Source organism: Camelus bactrianus, chromosome 21 (genome assembly GCF_048773025.1).
Source record: "Camelus bactrianus isolate YW-2024 breed Bactrian camel chromosome 21, ASM4877302v1, whole genome shotgun sequence".
Taxonomy (NCBI): Eukaryota; Metazoa; Chordata; class Mammalia; order Artiodactyla; family Camelidae; genus Camelus; species Camelus bactrianus.
The window spans coordinates 9,798,781-9,815,287 of record NC_133559.1 but is presented as its reverse complement, the minus strand read 5'-3'; the positions used below and the strand labels follow the sequence as shown (position 1 = coordinate 9,815,287).

The window sequence follows — 16,507 nt, the reverse complement described above, 5'->3', positions numbered from 1 at the left end:
ATGCAGGGGCCTCTCATTCGCATCCAGGTCGGACGCCCCTGGGGCTACCTACGTTCTCTCGTCCCAGATTGCAGCCCCCACGGCGTCCTGCCCCTCCCTCCATGGTAGCTCTGGGCTGGGACCTCCGACCTTCTTGGAAATGGGTTGCATTTTCTCTTAAGTACTTTTTCAGCTTTTACATCCCTATCTTTGACTGTGTCCTGTGTCCCTTGTGTACAAAAAGGCTAGTGTGGCCCATCTTCAGTTTGCCTGGCTGTTAACTGGACAAGGGAAACGATAAACCCTTGTATTCTCTAGTGATTTATAGCTTTCAAAAACATTATCTGAAAACACTTGTTTGTTTTTTTTTTTTTTTCAGTGACCCTCAGACACTCCTGTGAAAAGAGCAAAGTAAAATCCTTGCAAATTCTACTAAACTCGGAGAACTTAGAATTTCTCGCCAGGATGGCCTCTGTGTGGGGGTACTGCTGCTCTGTCTGCTGTCTTAGTCTGTCTCAGTCCAAGTTCAAAAGGTGGGCAACCTGGTAACTTTGCTTTTTACCCAAACCACTGCATTTCAAATAAACTAAACCAGTCCGAACAGGTCCCTCACATTCCCAAATCCTTTGGGATTTGGATCCCCTGTCCAGTCTCCCCCTTTCCTATCCCCACAGTCAGATTCGGCACAGAATGTCCGGATGCTGTGTTTCAAAAACACGGACTTCCAGCCGTCTGTCCCTGGACTGGCATACCTGGCCTCAGGCTTCTGCGACCGTCACAAACTGGTGAACGAAATGCGTTTGCCCCGTGGCCTGGAGGTGACACAAAAACATAGCCTCTGCAGCCTTGACCCAAAAATCCACCTTTTCCTCCCATTTAGGTCATTTCACCCCAAATCTGGCAAGCTTCTGAGTGATGAGCACTGCTTGTGCATTAAACAACACAAACCACGGTACTTTTTAAAACATTTATATTTATATATATAAAAAAATTAAATATATATAATATATAGTGTGTTTGAGACTAAAAATATAGTACATAATATTTAAAAAAAAGGAAAATGAAAAAAGGCAGAATAGGAAAAGGTGTGAGGGACACACAGATACACATTGCTAAAAATCTACGATGGTCTGTCCTAACAAAAATAATATTTTTTTTTCCTCTTCTCTTAATGATCATCATGGATCCATTTGTTATCGGGGTTTGGGTGGAGAAAATTCAACTGGAGTCAGAAGTGGAGGCTGTAATTCCAAGAACGGTTGGGGTAGAAAACATGACCACAGGGCCCTGGGCCTCTTTCTGGTGTAACTGGAGGTCACTCAGCCTCTGGGTCACTATTGCTGACAAGATTGTGTCGCGAGTTTGATTGTGTTGGCAACCTGACTGCTGTCTCCCCAGAGTCAGGGGAGCAGCACCTGCAGACCCCCACAAGTGAACAGAAGAACCCACGGCCCACCAACACTTGCAAAGGCCAGTGGTGGGGCCAGCAAAAAGCCGGGACTGGGGGACAGGAGGCTGGTAGGAATGAGTGACAGCGCTATGCAAATGGAGTTATTATTATTACTGTTATCATTTCTGAGGGCGAGCTTGTACCCGGACCGCCCAGTATGGCCTGTGACTTCTGCGCAGCAATTATGTCTCCAGGGACAGGGCCTGGAGCTCCCTCACAGTGATGCAGGAAAGTGGGATTCTGCCCTCTCCCTGTCCCCTATCTCCCAAATTCTGAGATCTGCCCCGAGCCACACACATCTTCCCAGCCCCTCCACCAGCCCAGAGTTGTGATGTCAGGACCAAGCTGAGAAAAGTGAGGCCAATGCCTTTCAGGAGGCTGGCCTCCAGGAAAGGAGACAGACTGTCGGGGGAGGGTAAAGGGGGAGGCAAGGAGAAGGGATATTTCTGTGTTAAGTTGATCACCTCTTCACAAAAATAAATGCCTTTCCAATTACATCCCTCGGTCTGTGCACATCAGTGTTCTAGTATCACCTCCTCACTGGTCCCACCAGGGTCGGAAATTTCATTAATGCCTTTCAGGTGAGTCCCTCCACATGCAGAAGGGCCTGCAGGGGCACAGAGCGGTGACCTGGCTCAGGACACACACTAAACCGGCAGAGAAGCCAGGGTCCCCGAGGCCGGGCTTGCCTTGGGCGTGCAGCAGTGGGCACTGAACCGCCTTCCCAGCAGAGGGAGGCCAAGAATGAGCCAGTTAAATCCAACTGGGGTCTTGGTTTTAACGGGGTTTTCTCCAAACCCAAGTGGCCCAACATTGCCAGGGACATGGCTCAAGTACTCTGAGTGACCATCTGATCCCACTGGAAGGAGCCCAGGACGTGGGGCTCCTAATAGAGTGCTGCTCAGTTAATGAGGGAATGAGGGCAAAACAGACCCCAGGGCAGAAGAGGCCACCCTCAACATGATGAGGAAAGTGGCACCTGCTGTGACAAGGAGAGGGCACAGTGCCTGGACCAGGGGGGATCAGACTAACCTCTTTCATCCCGAGTGGGACATTGGCGAGTGCACAGCCCTGCTCCCACCCTGGCCGCTTTCCTTTCTTACTGTTTTCCTTTTTCTTTCACGTAAACTTTGTACCTAGACTTGGGGGGATCTGGGATTTAGGAGGTAGATTGGGCCCTGCACAAGGAGACTGTGGGTCACCTAGGATCACAAGAAGCTCTTCAAGATCCAGAACTTGTGTCAAAAACTGCGGCACCCCCTCTCGCTCTACCAGCTGCCCTTTGACCTGCTCCCGCACACAGGGGTCAGCTGCACTCACGCCTCACCCTCTGGTTTGATACCTCAGTCTGCAGGCTCCGCCTTGCTCAGGATAAGTGGGGCTGGCTGTCCTTGGGCCATGGGAATGCACCTCTTCCCAGAGAAGGTTGCCTGAAACCTGGGTGCACAGTGGAGGGGACTCCCTAAGTCCTGCCCTGGCCAGACACGCCTCTGCGACACTGCCGGTATTCAGCGTGGGGAGCAGCACAGTGGCCAAAGGGTCACCTCACATCAATTTCACTGAAGTGTAGGATGTGCTTTTAGATGCTGTTTGGGAGCAAGGGGTTCCCGGTGCAAATTCATTCACAACCCTTCTGAACAGGAGGATGAAGCCCATGGTGACAGCTTCTTTCAAGAGAGGAGGACCTTTCAACTCCCCCATCCCTCCACCTGCCCAGTCACTGTTTCCAAATCCTTGCCAGGGATGGGAGGCCCCTCCACCTCACAAAGAGCACAGCAAGAGAAAAATGACTAGGTCTGTGCGACCTTAAAGACCAGAACACGAGCCGCAGTGAATGTAAGAAGCTAGGCCAAGGTCCCTCAGTAAACAGCAGCCTCAGGACCGCGTCCCACGTCTCCTGAACCCTGGCCCCTCCCACAGAACCCCGAATGTCAAAGGTAGTCAGGATCACCAAAGTGACCACAAGTACTGAGACACCATCTTGGAGGACTCCAGCCTTAGACAACAAAGCTCAAAGCTCAAGGGCATCTTCTACTCCCCAGGAAAGCAATTCCATTGGCCTCAGGTCGGTCCCAATTCAGTCTGATCGGACCACAGTGCAAGTTGCAGAGGGCAGAGACAGCCTTGATTGCCTTGCACGGTGCTAGCTCGATACCCAGGAGGCCCCAGGTCATGTGCTAAGGAACAGAGAACAGGGAAGTAGCTCTGTGTCAGGCTTCTGAACTCAAAGGTCCCTGCAGGGTCAGCCGAGTTACCTAGTGACTTCAGGGCTTCCTCCTCTCCATCATTTCAACAGAACGGACCCAGAACTAAAACTAAAGGAGGAAAAAAGAGAATGTGGCCAAACCCCGTACAGAAATGTCTTTTTTGGGGGTTTACTCCCGTTTTAAAAAGCCACCATCTTTAGACTCTAACCGTTTATATTACCTATGTCTTCTGTGAAAATCATCAAAATACGCATGAATTTGCACAGGAACCTGCATCCTTAACAGAGCTTGTTACTGAGTTCACATAAAAAGACTCCACAGGGAGGAGTCAGCTTCCAGGGGAAGGGGTGGAATAAAACCAGGAGCCTCTACCGTGCTTCTGGCCGGGCAGGTCCACAGGACTTACCCCGCTGAAATGGAGGAGGGTGCAGTGGCAGCCCGAGAGGCTCCAAGCCGAGTAACTGCCTTCCTGTGCTGGCGGGTCCTTACCAGCAAGGGGATGGCGAGGAATGTCACCCCACAGACCCATCCGCGAAGGTGGTGATGGCCCGTGGCTGATGAGCGCGTAACGCATTAAAGTGAACATGCTAATGAACGGTGACCACGAGAAAGGGCAAAGCGCACTCTGGGAACTGCAACGGAGGACTGGTCCCGTTAGAACCCAGCGAGGGGAACAGCAGACTCCAGACCCTGCTTCTTGGGAAGGGGAGGCTGGGGCAGGGCGACAAGTTCTCTTTGGAGCGCCGGTTCTCTTTGGTCAGAAGGTGGCGGCTGGGAATGCGGAATGCGCGTGCGGGTATGCGTGCACGGTGTGTACGGGGGTGGGGGGCATGGGGGCAGCATGTGGGCGGCTGCCTGCAGTGCCCTTCCGAGTGACCCTACCTGGCCAGCCCTTCCTCTCACCAGACCCCCTTCCTCTCCAAGCCCCCTCACCCATGTCCCCTAAATTCTGCAACACTTGACACTGACTTTGGGCTCATAATACCAGCCCCCCACATAGCCACCCAAACAGGGCCGGTCCACCAACGCTGGACACTGAAGGCACTGAAAGTGGAAGAAGGAATCTGAATGGTTCAAGACAAAAAAACAAAAAACAACAACAAAAAAAACACTTAACAAACCCAAACCTGTCCAAAGAGAACATCTCCCATGCCCCCTGGAAGGTGGCCTCTCTAACCAGCTGGTTCCCCCTAGGGTAGGTCAGCAGAGCCTGACAGCCAGGTCCCCTCCTTGTCCTAGCAGAACCTACTGGGTGACAGGTCTCACCACCTGAATGTTTAAAAATGGATTCAAAGTGCTTCGAAATTGAAAGAGTAATGGAAGGTGCCTGGTGGAGACAGACACTCCTTTCCTTTCCACTGGGACTTGTATTTGGGTGGGGGGACTCCCTACAGCTTCTTTTTTCCAAATGAGGTTTTCATTGTGTTTTGTTTTTTTTTTTTTTTTTTTTTTGTCTTTGAAAAATAGCCTATAGTACCCCCACCCTCACCCTACCACTCCCCTAGGCAGGCTAAAGAGTTAAAGCCAGGAGGTGGGGCAGAATGGGGAGAGCAGGGGGCTTGGATGGGCTCCTTCTAGCATGTGTTCTGGAAACTTCTATGTAGCACACAGCTGTCTTGCTGGGGAATCAGGACATGGTTCCTGATCTTTCTTTCTCCACCACAACCCCTGGTTTCTCTGGCTGGCCCAGCGCGGAAGAGAAGGAAAGAGGGCAGCGCTACGGGAGATACCTGGAACCCCTCGGCAGGCGGACAGACAGGTGTCCGCAGTGGGCAGCCAGGATGATTGGCATCTGAATGAGGGCTGGATCTGAACTCGGTGCCAGGGCTAAAGTAAATCCAAGGTCCTTCTGCAACCCGAGGAGGGAGAGATGCACCGAAGGTATGAGTGCAGATGACAGAGGGACCGGCCAGTCTATCCCAATTCCATCTACCTGTGCCAGAGCCACTCACCCCCCACACTTCATGTCTCCTGGGTCAAAGCCTGCTCATCCCCACAGGATCCCCGTCCACTTACGGGAGACTAGAGGGGTGAGATAGAAAGGGAATGCTAAAAAGTGCCCCCTCTGCTCTCCGCAACCTTCACTTTCCCCGTGCCCAGGCTGGGGCCAGGCAAGAGTGCAGGTCAGAAGAGACACATCCTCCCGAAGAAGAGGGAAAGGCAGGCCCAGGAGGCTGGGGCATGCACAGAGCACCATCCTCGGGACGGGGTGTTTCCGGGAGACCTGCTCCCCGCCTGCCACGGTGGGAGGAGGAAGGCTGGTCCAGGACGGGAGCAACAACGAGCAACGCCCCTGAATATCAGGGAACAGCTGTGAGAGCCTTCTCCTCTGCCCCGCAGAGATGCCCCGGCCAGGCTCGGGCCCTACACGTGAGTCTGCATGCGCTGCTGGAACCTCTGGCCGTAGTCCGAGTGCTGGGAGGTGTAGGAGAACCGCGTGGCTGTGGCGTACTTGCCAATGGGGTCATACGCCTCGTACGGGGTCCGCTCCAGGCCGGAGGGCGGGGCCTGGGGGTAGCCCAGCCGGTAGGTGGGGTACCCTGCTGCCCCGGGGAAGGGATGGGAATTGAACTTCTCATAGTTTTCGTAGGACAGCTGGCTAGTCGTGTCGGTGCCAGCGGGGGCAGCGGGCCCAGGGGCTGTGGGCTCAGGGCCGTAGTCGGAGGCCGGCGCCCGGCTGTAGGTGTTGAGCTGGGCGTAGCCGCTGGAGTGGGAGAGGCGGGAAGACGGGCGGCCGTCGAAGCGCGCGGGGCCCGGGGCCCGATAGTCCGCATAGAGCACTGCCCTGGAAGACGGGCGGTCCTCGTGGGCACGCACGTTGTAGTAGCCATTGGTGGGGTCCTGGGGGGCAACGAGAGAAGAGCATGGAGGAGGAAGGTCCCTCTTGGGGGAGGGGTGTCAGGTCTGGTCACGCGCTCTGGGCCTCGTTCTCTGGCTCTGCCCTGCGTTCTCAGCCAATAGCTCTCCAGCTCTCTTCCCTCAGTAAGCCTCCTGACCGCTCCTCCCCAAACCCGCCCTCATCCCACCCCCTGCGCAGGCCCACAGAGTCCCCCCACCCCACCCCCGGCACTCGTGCGCCGGCCCCTCCCCCTTTCCCACCTTCATCTCATACTCCTCCCGGGTGTCGATGGTGTCACAGCGCAGGTCCTGCTTCAGGTCCACATCATCCTTGAAGGACTGCAGAGCAGCAGGAGTTGGGCGTCAGGAGATGGACGCCCTGTTCTTGTCCCCTGCTGCCCACCCCATCCCCACGCCCACAGGCCACCTGCTAGGGGGAAGGATCTGGGGTCACAGGCAGACTTGAATTCTGTGTCCTATCCCAGCAGCGCAGAGGCTCTGGGATGTGGCAGGAAGAGGCCAGAGTCCTGGGTTCTAGCACTGATTTTGTCCCTAACATGCAATGCTTGGGTATGTCACTGCTCCTCTATGAGGCTGTTTCCTCATCCAAGGAGTGAAGCAATTGAGCCAGAAAACTTATAGGGGTTTCCAACTCTGACACTCTATGGTGGGAGGATGGGGCCCCGGAAGCCCGTGGAGGCCCCACCTGCCTGTCCTCTGCTGAAGGGAAATTAGCCTGGGGAGCGTGTGCACGTGTATGTGTTTGTGTGCGCATGCGGGCGCCAGCGTGTAGTGTGTGTGCACGTGTACGTGTGTGTGGCAGGACCAAGGTATGCCAGGTGGGGCTGGTCCCAAGAGTGTGAAGAAGGGTGTGGGCCAAGGAGAAGAGGGCCTCACCGAGTAGATGGCTTTCATGACGCGGGTCGCTGTGGAAACACTGGCAGTGTCATCCTCCCGGTCGGAGTGCATGGTGAGAGGCTCACGGTTCACTGTTTCCACCTTGATGTCCAGCTTCCTCAGGGTCACGTCTTTGCGACCTGGGACAAGGAGGAGCAGCCTGGACGCTTTCTCCCAGCCTTTGCAGCGGCTGCTCCCGGACCCACCTGGGCTGGGGAGTGCGGCAGCCAACCCCTCTCGGCCCTCCCAGGCACTGCTGGTTGGGGACCCCCGGGAGAGCTGCAGCTCGCATAGGGCCCACACTCACTGCCTTTGCGGCGCCGGTAGAGGAAGAACACCAAGGCGATGAAGAAGAAGATGAGCAGGATGCCTGCGCCAATGGTGGCCCCGGCGATGATGCCCACGGGTAACACTTCTGCAGATGAGGGAAAGAAAGGGGCAGGGCTAAGGATGGAGTCACACCGGGGATCTGAGCTCAGTGCCAAGCCCCACGCACCGCTGGATTGTGCACAGGGTAGGGTGGGTTTCTGCTGAGTTGTGTTCAGTTTAAGTAGAGGGGGTATTTGAGAGGAAATCTGCATTGTGTTTGGGTTTAGACCTGAGCTTCAGCTTGATCACAGTCGGGATCAGCTTGACCCTGGCCTCGGTGGTCCGTCTGTCCCTTGCAGCCCACCTGCCTGTGAAGCTCGTCTCTCCTTCCTGGCTGGGCTCCTCAGAGGTCAACTGTCTCCGAATTCTCCCACCTGCCACCTGTGTTCCGACCTCTTTCGCCACCTTCCCCACCTGCACGTTGTGACCACTGTAGCTGCACCTACCCTCCCAGGGCTCAGTTGGTTCCCCCTGCTCCCCAGGAATCCTGCCGCCAGCTCTCTCTCCCTTCCTGGCTGTCCTGGACGGATCAGATCTGTGTCAGGCTCTTCCCCTCCAGAAAGCCTTCCCTGCAAAGTCCCGCCTTACTCCATCTGCTCTTCCCTGCCACCTCCTTGTTCTCACTGGTGCCCTCAGCTAAGACAGAACTGACGGGGTCCCCAGTTATTTTCCTCCTTCTCCCATGTCAAACGGCTAGTTCTTTTTTTTTTTTAAAGGCTCTTTCTTGGGAGCTTCCAGAAAAAGTCAAAGGCACGCCTCTTTCTTCAGGCTAGAAGTGCCTTAAGCAAGGGAATATGTCTCTTATCAGATGAAGGATTAGTGAAGAGGCTGGGGAAGCAAAACTTACTGGGCGCCTATTATATGCCAGATACTCTAAGGATATTCTCTCATTTAATCCTCACACGAATCCAGTGAGGTAGGCAGAGTTGCTGTTTCACAGATCATTTGGTTTTTCTCCATCTGAAGTCATTTGCTACTGCTCTGTAAGTCCTTCACTAAACTGAAAGTTCCTGGAGGGCGGGGACAGTCACATCTGCTCCAGCAGCCCCCAGCGCAGGGCCTGGCACATAGCAGATTCTCCACAAATGTTTAAAAAAGCAAGTGGGTTTCCCCAGCTGAGCACCAAAGCTAGGCCCTGGAGGGCAGGATCAAGAGAGTGTTGTCTCTGAGCTGTGCTCCCGGAGAGAAGAGGGAGCGGGGTGCCCAGCCTGCCCCACGCCCTGGCTGCACAGCCAGCGCTGCCGTCACCTCGCTCTTCCAGCTGAATGATGGCCGTGCCCGGCCCGAAGCTGTTCCAGGCAGTGCAGTTGTAGTGGGTCTGGAAGTCGGCCTCCATGACGTTGTTGATGGTGAGCGTGGACAGGACCCCGCTGCCCGAGTTGGTCCTCTCCACCGTGTAGCGTTCCAGGGTCCCCACCTCCAGGAAGTTCTCCTTCCATGCCCATGCCTGGGGTGGGTGGGGAGGGCGGGACAGGGTGAGGAAAGGCAGGTGGAGGAAACTCCTGGCCCACCCTCGGGGCATCCTCGCATCCTCACCCGTGTGCCCTGACGCCCAGCCCCATGCTCGCCCTGCAGCAGGCCCCTGTCACAGCTGCTGCCCCAGTCCTGGCACCGAGCCTCCAGTCTAGAAACAGAGGCTCCCAAACATGCCTGAGACGTGTGCCAGATACACCCAGGGACACTTAAACATGCAGATTCTGGCGGGGGGGGGGGGCTTATCTCCTAAATATGACCCTCCAGGGGGCTGGCCCAGGAATCTCTTTTCCTGTCACAATGCCAGCTGATCCAAGGAACCAACATGTGGGAACCCCTAATGTGGCAAAACAGGTCCTGGATAGAGAGCCAGGATCTAAGCCTGGTTCTCCCCCTGAGCCGTACGGCCTCCCCTCCCCTCCCTGGGCCCCAGCTTCCTCATCTGTGGAAGGAGAGGACGAGGCTGGAGGCAGACGGCTTCCCTCCAGCGCCGACAGTCTGAGAGTCTAACCAAACATAACTCAACTGTTTCACCTTACTTTGAACCACCCCGCAGCCGGCCCTGCCAGAACACGCCCGCTAGCTCTGGCCACCCACCCACAGACCCTGATAAGGAGTGGGAGTTATCACAGGAGAGGGGTCTCTCCCAGGCTCCTCCATCCTCTACCCCCACGCTGGGGCATCGCCCCCTTGGTGTCCCCTCCCTCAGAGTGGAGACTGAGGGAGGGGGAGTCGCTGAGAACTGGCTCCTTTCCAGGGATCAGGCCTCCCAGCTCTGCAAGGAGAGCCCCCGGGGAGCCAAGCCGCCTGCTGCCCAGGCGGCCGTGGTAATGAAGTGTCCCTGGGCAGCCCTGGAGTTAGCCAAATGGTCATTAAATGTGATGAGGGGTTTGCCGGTTAATGGTCACGGAAGGAATTAATGGCTCATGGTGTGGGGGACGGGGGAGGGGGGAGTGGTGCAGGAGCTGGTGGGAGGAGGAAGGCAGAAGGGAGAGAGTGGACGACGGGTGGGACAGATCCGAGGCACCAGGGTGGAGGGGCAGAGGGCAGCGTGCAGAAGAGGGGGCAAGGAAGAGACGGGGAAGCTGAGGAAAGGGGAGGAGACGAGCGAGAAGAAAGAGTAAGCGTGAAGGCCCAGGGGAACCACCAACGCACCCAGCCAGGGCTCCGCCAGACCTTTCACACCTGTGGTCACTATCACTTCTCACAGTGGCCCTGTTCCACAGGGATCACTGCCCCCATTCTGTGGATGAGGAAACTGAGGTTCCAAACACTGCGTACTTGGCTCAAGTTCATGCAAGTAAGAGAGGAGGTAGCATTTGAGCAGGGAGAGGGCCAGAGGGACAGCAAGTCAGCAGATGAGAAGCACAGGAAAGGCCAGGGGAAACGGGAGGAGCAAAGGCAGAGAAAGTGGGGAATGGGGGGGAGAGGCTGAGCTGAGCAGAGAAGCAGGCTGCTGGCCCCCGGCCAGTCCCCGGACTCACAATGCGGTCTGGGGGGGGCGTGCTCCCGATGAAACACTCCACTTTGCCGCCGTCACCCCTGACGGCGTACTGCACGGCCTCGCTGGAGATAATGGGGGGCCCTGCAAGCAAGGGGATGTCGTCAGGGCCAGCTGGAACCTGCAGCGCCTACCCCACCCCACCCCCAGACCCCTGCCCCCCTCGGGCCACTCACCGTTCACATAAAGTGGCACCTCCCGCTCAGCCACTCCGATCCGAGGCACGATGGCCCGGCAGGTGTAGGTGCCGGCATCTGCCTGGGTCACCGACTTCAGCAGCAGCTGGTTGCTGTTACTCAGGACCTGGGCAGAGAGAGCAGCCTCGGGTGGGGAGCCAGGAGGCCTGGGCCCCTAGGTCCGGGTGGGCCCCCGCATTGGAGGCATTGGAAAGAAAGCAGGAAGGGCCACAAGTGAATGCCCAGAAGGGAAATGGGGTCCCGAGTCTATCTGGTCCGTCCCCTGACTGAACTGCTTCGCATTCAAACACATCATCTCTGTACGAGTGGGCAGAGATAGGGGAGGCTCAAGAGGGCAGGTGAGGCTGTGATCGTTGCACAGAGGATGCAGCCTTTTCTGGTGATCTGTTCAAGTGCTTTTCTGGCCAAATGAGGTAGGAAGTTTGGCTCGGAAATCCCTCTTTCTGCAATTTTTAGCCCAAACTGTCCAATGTAGGTCACTATAGAGCTGCAGAATTCAGCCTTCTCCTCTCTACTGAATCATCCCAGCTTCCCCAGCCTTGTGTGCAACATTCATTTACCAGATCTCTTGCTACTGCCATAGCTCCACTCAGGCCCCCTCTCGTCCTCCCACCCACAGGTCACCGTGTCCCTCCCACTGCCACTGAACTGGCCAGCTGTCTGCGAGGAGGGTGGGGCTGACTGCAAGCACTGTCCTCCTCCAAACCCCAAGATCCTGGAAATGTCCCAGGTTGAACTTGCACAATAATGCTGCTCGCCTTTGCCCCCTCCCCACCCCCGCCTGAGGCTGGGCTCCCTCCTCCCAGCGATCAGGAGAGGCAGCAAGCATCTTACCATGTTTGAGTCCTTTTTCGTCCAGGTGAGGGTGAGGGGGGGATTCCCAACCCAGACACAGGTGAGGGTCACATCAGAGCCAATGTCTGTGGTTGTGGGTTTGGGGTCAACCACAATCCGGGGGGCAACTGAGGTAGAATGAAACAGCTCTTTAGGGTCTCAGTCTCATTGGGCCTCAATGCCAATCTTTCTCCTCCTCCTTCTCTGGCCTGTCACCTCCCCACATCCACTCCCCCGTCTCCTCAGCCTCACAGGGCCTCCCCCACTCCCGGGGCCCTTTAAACACCCCCGTCCCCATCTCAATTTCTCCTCCTGCAGCTACTCACAGTGGACATTGACCAGCGTGCTAACGTTGGTGCTCCCCACTTTGTTGTGGACCTCACAGGACACAGGCTCCGTGAAGAAGGAGTAATCAACGTTGGTCTCATAGCGACTCTCGTGGGCATCCTCAATCAAGAAGCCGCCCTTGGCCCACCTGGGGGAGGAGGCAACCCCAAGCAGGGTCAGGCCTTGGGGGGTGCCTCCCCACATCTAGTGGCCTGCCCTGCCCAGCAGCCCCCACTCCTGGTCCCCCTCTCCCACCTGTAGCCCAGGATTTCGGGGTTGGCTGTGGCCTGGCATGTGAAGACGACACGCTCGCCCTCCTGCACTGTCTGTGGCTCAATGGACAGGGTCACCGTAGGAGGGTCTGCAAAGTGGAGGACAGGAAGTCAGGGTCTCTTCTGTCCCTCGGGTTTCTTTTTCTCTCCCTAGCACATACACTGAGACCTCACCCCTGCGTGAGGACCTGGGAATTTAAGTTTGCAGTGTACCTGTTCCAATTAATAAGCCATCTTCTTCACCTTTATTCCAGGAGCCTCTAGGCTAGGGTGATGACCAAGGATGATACAGAAGACAAATTAGCCAGTGGATGTAATGACCAACTGTGGCCACTAGGCGTCAGTGTGGGCTTGCTAGGCTCACTAAAAGGGCTGGGGGTGGGGCATCTCTCCAATGGCTGCCCACCCTCCCCCCACCCACCGCCCGGCAGTGGGAATTTATTGAGCACTTACCAAGTAGCATACTCCATGCTATATGCTCTTCCACTATATCTCACTTAATGCTCACAACCCTGAGAAGCAGGTACAGGTCCACAATCCCTTATCTGAAACCCTTGCAACTAGATGTGCTTCAGAATTTGTAATTTTTCAAATGTTAGAAAGGAAATGGCTTGGGGGGAGGGTACAGCTCAGTGGTAGAGCATGTGCTTAGCATGCACGAGGTCCTGGGTTCAATCTTCAGTGCCTCCATTAACAAAAAAATAAAGAAAGGTAATGGTGTGCATAGACCGTTTACTCTGCCAGACCCCCAGCAGAGTCTGGGCAGCATCCCGTAGTCACACGCATCAATACATCTGCAGTGAAATGTATGGCTATTCAGACTAAGTGGGTTAAATAAAAGATTCTGAAAAGCCCAAGTTCAGGTTTTGCCACCAAATCACTTTGGGTTTGGAATTTCCAATAAGGGACTGTAGACCTGCATTTTATTTTCTGCACATATTCAGAATTAGAAACTGAGGCTCAGGGGGATTAAAGCCCTGCCCAAAGTCACCTGCTGGTTTAAACCCAGGAACTGCCCAGCTCACAGCTGATGCCTCTTCCACCAGCCCTCAGGGCACCCGGTTCAAACCAGAACATCCCAGAGGAGGGAGAAATGCAGCATCCGTCCTGGGGCCCCAGGGGACTCTCCTGTGCTTCTCAAAAGGTGCCCACCTCCCCCGCTCCTCCCCAGGACCCTGCTCACGGTGCACGTCGAGCTCGATGGACGTCTCCTTGCCACTTGGGATGGCCTCGTTCATGCTGCGGCAGGTGAAGACGCGCCCAATGTCCAGGTCTGTGGGGTTAATGAGCAGCTGGCTGACGGTGGTCTCCCTCTTCCCGTCCTTCAGCAGCTCCTGGGTGGGGAGGGGCCAGGCACGGTCAAGCTCCTCTGCTCTCGGGGACACCCAGTTGGAGCCGGGCTTGCTGGAGGGGGCTTTAAACCTGAAGCTCAGCCCCTCCCCCAGCCCCTGCCTCCTCCCCAGGTTGGGTTCAGTTTGGTTTTCAATTAATGCACTATATTTTTAAGAGAAATTTTAAATTGACAGAAAAATTGAATAGAAAATATAGTGAGTTCCCATATAGCCACCTCCCTTACCCCACGGTTTCCCTAATTATTAATTAATATGATGCATGAGTGTAATACAGGTGTTACAACTCATGTACCATACTGATACGTTACTACTCACTAAACTCCGCATTTACGTTAGAGTTCACTCTCTGTGTTGTACAGTTTTCCCTATGGCTTTGAGCCTCATTCCTGGAATTCTCTGAGTCCAGCCCGAGTCCCTCCTCTTCTGGCAAGTCTGCTTTTGCTCTCAGGACTCTCTCCCAGCCTGAACTTGTGCCCCTCGCAGCCAGTCTGTCCTGCACAGCGACCTGTGCACATCTGGCCTTGTCTCTTAGGCACCGTGTGTGCTTCAGTGCTGGGTCTCTCCTGCTAGACTGTAAACTCCTTGAGGGCACGGAAGGGACTCACTGGCTCAGTGAGATCCAACCTGAGGTCCCTGGGGATGGTCACAGGGACCCTTGGGCTGGTTTCTGTACTGCACGCTGCCTAAGGGAAGCCAGACTATCAGGCAAAGTAGAGCCTCACGATTTGACAGCCACACACGCATCCTTGCTGGATCTGATGCGGTACTGGAACAGTACCAGCCTGGTGCTGGAACACCAGCCCCCTCGGCCTGCTTCGAAGCCCCATCGCCTTTAATTAATTTAAAAAAGAGGGTGGATGACAAATGACCATTAACAAATCAGCTTGTTTGGTTGCCAAAATATTTCAAAACGTGTAGCCCTAGAGGAGAAAAATAACACAGTTCTTGGTGGTGAAAAGGTTAAGCACCACCGAGGCCAAATTCTCGTTTGTCGAATGGTGACACTAAGGCCAGCGAGGCGTGAATGGTCCAAGGTCATGCAGAGCTACTGTAGGTACTCCCTGGGGCCACACTCCAAGGCACCCAGGTGAGCCGTCTCTCCCCTCAATGAGCAGGGTCTCCTGCAGCACCCAGCAAAGTGCTGGGTGCACGTGTATTTGTCCGCTGTGGGCAGGGGCAGGAGGAACTCCAAACAGGTGATCTGAATTCTAATTCCAGCTCTGCAGTCAACTTTGCCGTGTGGTCCTGGGCAAGTGACCTGATGTCTTTCTCAGCTAGAGGTTCCTCATCTTTATGATGTACACATGATCCCTGCCTCACCGACCTCTCAGTCGTGCCAACTGGGATCATGTACCAACTAGGGGCTGGGGGAAGAAGGTCGAGGGGCTCAGCAGAGAGAGACCACGTTCTGACCTGGGTAGAAACCAGCTGTGCTGCAGGTCAGCTGTGTGACCTCGGGCAAGTCACTCAACCTCTCTGAACATTGGTTTACTCTTGGTGAGTTGGAAATAAGCTCATTTATGAAGCTCCCATAAGGATTAAGAGAGACTGTCCATAACGGGCTTAGCATGCACAGTGCCTGGTACAGAGTAGGTGCTTAATCAGTGTAGTTCTTGTCACTATTATTCTTAGTCTCTGCCAAGTACTGAAGGGCACTGTGAACCTGGGAATTCACTTCTCCTCTCTGAACCTCAATTTTCTCAACTGTTTATTGGGAGGATTGGACCTGATGACCTCTAGGGCCTCCTTTCCCATCAGTGACCCCTGAGTCCATCCATAGGGGAAAGGAAAGGTGACCTGAGATGAGGCCCAGGAGGGGCTGGGGGAGCAGGCAGGGTCTCACCGTGCTGGCTACAGCCCCCTCCTGCTGTGTCCCGTCCCGGAACCAGATGATGGTGGCAGCAGGCTTGGCGTTGAAGGCGCGGCACGTGAGGTTGTGGGGTGTGCCCGCCTGCAGCAGAATCACAGGACCGCCATCAATCCTGGTGTCCTCCGGGGGGACTGTGGGGGAGAGCAAAGTCAGTCCAGGGTGCAGCCAACACTGTCCTGATGACCAAAACCCCTGCCCCTGGAGGGATCCCTCCGACTGCATGTCCACCGCTTGGCGGGGCAGTGCCATCCTCACCCCCTAACTTATGATCACCGTATCTGTCGCTCCTGTGGCCTGAGGGGCCTGGCACAGAAAGGTGGCTAGCTCCTCAGAGCTTCTTACATCCCCTCCCTCCTGTCGGGGGCAGCCGGACGGAGCGGGTCTATTATAGCAACGTCCCACGTGGACTCCCTGCCTTCAGCCCCTGCTGGCCCGAACCCACCCATCCCTGCTGGCAGGCTATTTTCCCTCTAGCGCCGCTAAGACTGTGCCTCCTCCCTTCTCAGACACCTTCCATGTCTACCAGCCTCCCCGGGCACAAGCTGCAGAGCATCTCAGCCTGCTGTCCAGGGCTCGCCAGGCCAAGGCCTGTGCTTTCCCACCTCGTCTTGTTTCTGCTGCTCTTCTCAGAGCTTCTGCTGAACCACTGTCCATCCTGTTCACATCCCAGCCGCTGCGCGGGGCCTCTCCTGCCACGTCCCCCTCAACCACCCCCTCGGTGGTTCCCAGGGGAACTCGGAGCTCCGAACACCATCGACCTTGTATGTGGGTTACTTATGATTATCTGTGCCCCCCTCTCTAACAAAACTGTCATCCATGGAAAAGCAGGGACCCTGTCTTGCTAATATTCCGTCTCCAGTGCCTAGAATGTGGCCAAAGTAGGCCCCTGCTAAATCTGGGAACTGACCAGTCGGATGTCTGAGACGAGGAAATGGCGAGCC

At 55.6% G+C, this 16,507-nt stretch overlaps 1 protein-coding gene across 2 annotated transcripts in view; it reads right to left on the bottom strand.

Moving 5' to 3' along the window:
* Positions 1–932: 932 nt before the first annotated feature.
* Positions 933–16,507, bottom strand: part of KIRREL1 (kirre like nephrin family adhesion molecule 1) — a 98,113-nt gene continuing 82,538 nt past the window's right edge. The window contains exons 4-15 of one of the 2 annotated variants that reach the window (XM_074349641.1): positions 15,540–15,697; positions 13,528–13,678; positions 12,328–12,433; positions 12,072–12,220; positions 11,746–11,873; positions 10,891–11,065; positions 10,698–10,798; positions 8,989–9,187; positions 7,679–7,786; positions 7,372–7,511; positions 6,736–6,813; positions 933–6,477 (exon numbers count right to left, since the gene is read on the bottom strand). In XM_074349641.1, the coding sequence (XP_074205742.1) occupies positions 6,001–6,477; positions 6,736–6,813; positions 7,372–7,511; positions 7,679–7,786; positions 8,989–9,187; positions 10,698–10,798; positions 10,891–11,065; positions 11,746–11,873; positions 12,072–12,220; positions 12,328–12,433; positions 13,528–13,678; positions 15,540–15,697 (1,970 nt within the window). In that variant the 3' untranslated portion in view covers positions 933–6,000. The remainder of the gene's footprint in view (positions 6,478–6,735; positions 6,814–7,371; positions 7,512–7,678; positions 7,787–8,988; positions 9,188–10,697; positions 10,799–10,890; positions 11,066–11,745; positions 11,874–12,071; positions 12,221–12,327; positions 12,434–13,527; positions 13,679–15,539; positions 15,698–16,507) is intronic. The other variant, XM_074349642.1, reaches the window with a different exon arrangement.